Raw genomic sequence first — 3,153 nt, 5'->3', positions numbered from 1 at the left:
AAACTCTCTGTATGGATTAAGAGCAGCCCGCAAATGAGTGTTCGGGAGAGGTTGCACCTTTGATACTCCAAGACCTTGTATTGGTTGTAGATGAGCGGCGTTTGGACATGCTATCTGAAACTTAAAAAGATAATTAAATTGGCTCAACTTCAAGGGATTGGGATCCTCTACTACCTCCTCGTATTTTGTGTTTATGCACAAAATAAAAGGTGAAGATGCATTAATAGATATTAGGAGGCACTATGTCTCAGCAGAGGATCCCAATCCCAACTTCAAGTGCCTATCAAGGTTAATAATACAAGCTAATCTAAGGAGGGGGAGCGGAAAAAAAAAAACCCAGTAAAAAGAAAGTGTACGCAGTGTGGGATTTTCTCAATCATAAACCCAATCTATTAACACGATACGCAACAACCTTCTGGTGGTGCGTCATACAAAATCGAGTTGGTCACCGGCTCCCTCGTCCGACACGAGCGAGCGCGCGCGGGATGGCGACATCCCACACGTGGGAGTTCGTACGGAGCGTGCTCGCGCGCGTTGGCCTCGCCCTTAAAAACACGGACGCCGAGGTTTATCTCCGCAGGTGGCTGAAAAAAAAATTAGGAGGAAAAGAAGAGAGAAAAAAAAAAAGGTGGGGGAGAAAATGGTTTTGGGGGAGGTTAGGGTTTTGAGACCGCTGGTCCACCTCCTGATCCCGCTCTGCATACATTGGATCGCGGAGGAGATGACCGTCTCTGTGCTCGTCGACGTCACCACTCGTGCTCTCTGCCCCGGCCAAGCGCCTTGCGCTGAGGCGATTTATCTCACCGGGCTCCAGCAGACGGTGATCTGATCACTATCTCTTGATTTATCATTTACTCTTCACTTTTACTGATGATTGTTGTGGAGAAGAAAGACTTTTTATGGGGTAATTTTGGGGAACTAGGATTTTACGGAATATTCTTAGCTAACATTTTTTTTTTTAAAGTTCGTGTTTACTTTGTATCGTTCAATTTTTTTGGGACAAATTTTGAAAAACATCCGATTTACAAAAAAAAAAAAAAATCGTAAAAAACGACATCTTCTTATAAATAATTGTCAAAACCGACCTGGACCTAGTTTCAGTAATTGGGCTGAAGAAACTGGGTCGGTTTTGACAATTATTTTTAGAAGATGTCGTTTTTTGCGAATTTTTTTTGTAGTCGGATGGTCTTCTAAATTTCTCCTTTTTTGTTTCGGTTGCATCTAATACTTACCGTAGTCCAATAACGATCCATTTGTAGGTTGTTGGAGTTTTTAAAATGGTGGTGCTTCCTGTATTGGGTCAGCTTGCTGATGATTATGGGCGTAAACCGTTGCTTCTTATTACTATTTCAACTTCCATTGTCCCCTTTGGTATGGTTCTACCAATTAGATCAATCTGCTAAGCATTTGACCGTCAATTTGAAATCTGCAATGTTCGAATTATGTAGTATGAGTTTCTCCTATACTTCAACAATTTCATCTGTAGAAAAAAAACTGCAGAGGGCGAGGACGGTTATTGTCATTTACAACCCACAAGAGCATTTTGTTGTGGGCTCTTGTGGCTTTCATCATATTTAGACTTGCATGATTTGCTAGAAGAAGCCCTCCACGTACTTGGGTATACTTAAATATTTGGCTTAGTTTTCCTTAATTGTAGTGTATAATGATTCCAGCTAGTGGACTTTGTATATCAAGTTAATATTAGGAACCATGTAGTTCTTGTAGTAGCTTATGCGGTGCTAACTTGACACTAATCTGACACTCTAAATCTGATTCTTGTTAGCTGTACTTGCTTGGAACGAGTCAAGAGCTTTTGTGTATGCGTACTTTGTTCTTCGTACAATTTCACAAATCATCAGTCAAGGAAGCATATTCTGCATTTCAGTTGCTTATGCGGTAAGAGATGTTCATTCTTTTTTGTTGAGTTGATTCTCCACAAGTTCCTTTCTTCGCTTCTCGCAAATAATGTTTTTTGGTTACTGTTTTATCTTTTCCTCATTGCAAGTAGTATGCCCATTTAATAAATTTCTATGCTTTGAGTAGGCAGATGTGGTGGAAAGCAGTAAAAGGGCTTCAGCATTTGGATGGATAACTGGACTTTTCTCTGCTTCGCATGTGCTGGGAAATGTCTTAGCACGGTTTCTTCCAGAAGGATGGATATTCGAGGTACACCATTGTTTCAAGTGAAACAACCATGTAATTGAAATACGTCCCCAGTTATGAGATCAATTATATCATTTCTTGAGGAAACATTCGATTATGTTTATTCATGCATTTGAGCAGTGTATCTCAGTTGGAAAATCGATTCCACAGAAATTTTAAGTTGATGAATATCAGATGGGAAGAAAATGTTAGATATTTAAATATATAACATGAATCCTTTTCCTCCAGAAGTCTCTGCTAATCACCATCTCCTTTGTTAGTTTTGCAGCTTGTGGCAATGCTCAATCAGTAGGCTAAACTTTCAGCACTGTTCAATATCTTGTCATGATTTTCTCATCTAAATGCCAATTTTTATAGGTGTCAATAACTTTGTTAGCCTGTTCCATCCTTTACCTGAAAATTTTCCTAGTGGAGACCATCAGTAAAGTTGCGAGGCCACATCAACATGTTCCATGCTCAACCACGGCTCTCAGGGTCATTCAGGAAAGGTGGAACTCAATGAAAGGCACTATTGTTGTTGTCGCTACTAGGTTAGCTCTGCTGCACATAAGCCATCTCTAAAGAGAGATGCAATTTTCCTTTTGAGCAGCTTGTTATATCTTGATATTCTTCACACATTCATTGGAGCAGAATTGTTAGACATTTCACACAAACTTTGGCTTGTGCTTGCAAATCCGCAGACGACATGCATTAGTCATATATATATATGAGAAATATGGGTATGCTTGCACAGATTTTGTGCTTGGTAGTGAGGTGGCACAATTCCCTCCACTCATTCAAATGGGGGACCACATTCACATGAGTTGAGCAGTACATGGGGATATGCAACCATTTGAATGAGTGAAGCGGATTATGCCATCTCACTACCAAGCACAATTTTTTGTTCTTGGTACCAAGCATACCCATTTCTCTCTCTCTCTATCTCTCTCTCTCTCTTATATATATATATATATATATATATATATATATATATATATATATATATATATA

General features: G+C 39.5%; 1 protein-coding gene across 3 annotated transcripts in view; it reads left to right on the top strand.

The window, feature by feature from the left end:
- LOC109823963 (hippocampus abundant transcript-like protein 1) overlaps positions 237 to 3,153 on the top strand; it is a 16,260-nt gene continuing 13,343 nt past the window's right edge. Inside the window, exons 1-5 of one of the 3 annotated variants that reach the window (XM_020390436.1) lie at positions 237 to 820; positions 1,260 to 1,371; positions 1,784 to 1,896; positions 2,044 to 2,166; positions 2,521 to 2,693. In XM_020390436.1, coding sequence (XP_020246025.1) covers positions 641 to 820; positions 1,260 to 1,371; positions 1,784 to 1,896; positions 2,044 to 2,166; positions 2,521 to 2,693 — 701 coding nt within the window. In that variant the 5' untranslated portion in view covers positions 237 to 640. Of the gene's footprint in view, positions 905 to 1,259; positions 1,372 to 1,783; positions 1,897 to 2,043; positions 2,167 to 2,520; positions 2,694 to 3,153 lie in introns of all 3 variants that reach the window. The other 2 variants (XM_020390435.1, XM_020390437.1) reach the window with 2 other exon arrangements.

This window comes from Asparagus officinalis, chromosome 9 (assembly GCF_001876935.1).
Source record: "Asparagus officinalis chromosome 9, Aspof.V1, whole genome shotgun sequence".
In the NCBI taxonomy this organism is placed as follows: domain Eukaryota; kingdom Viridiplantae; phylum Streptophyta; class Magnoliopsida; order Asparagales; family Asparagaceae; genus Asparagus; species Asparagus officinalis.
This window is presented reverse-complemented; position numbering and strand designations above follow the sequence as displayed.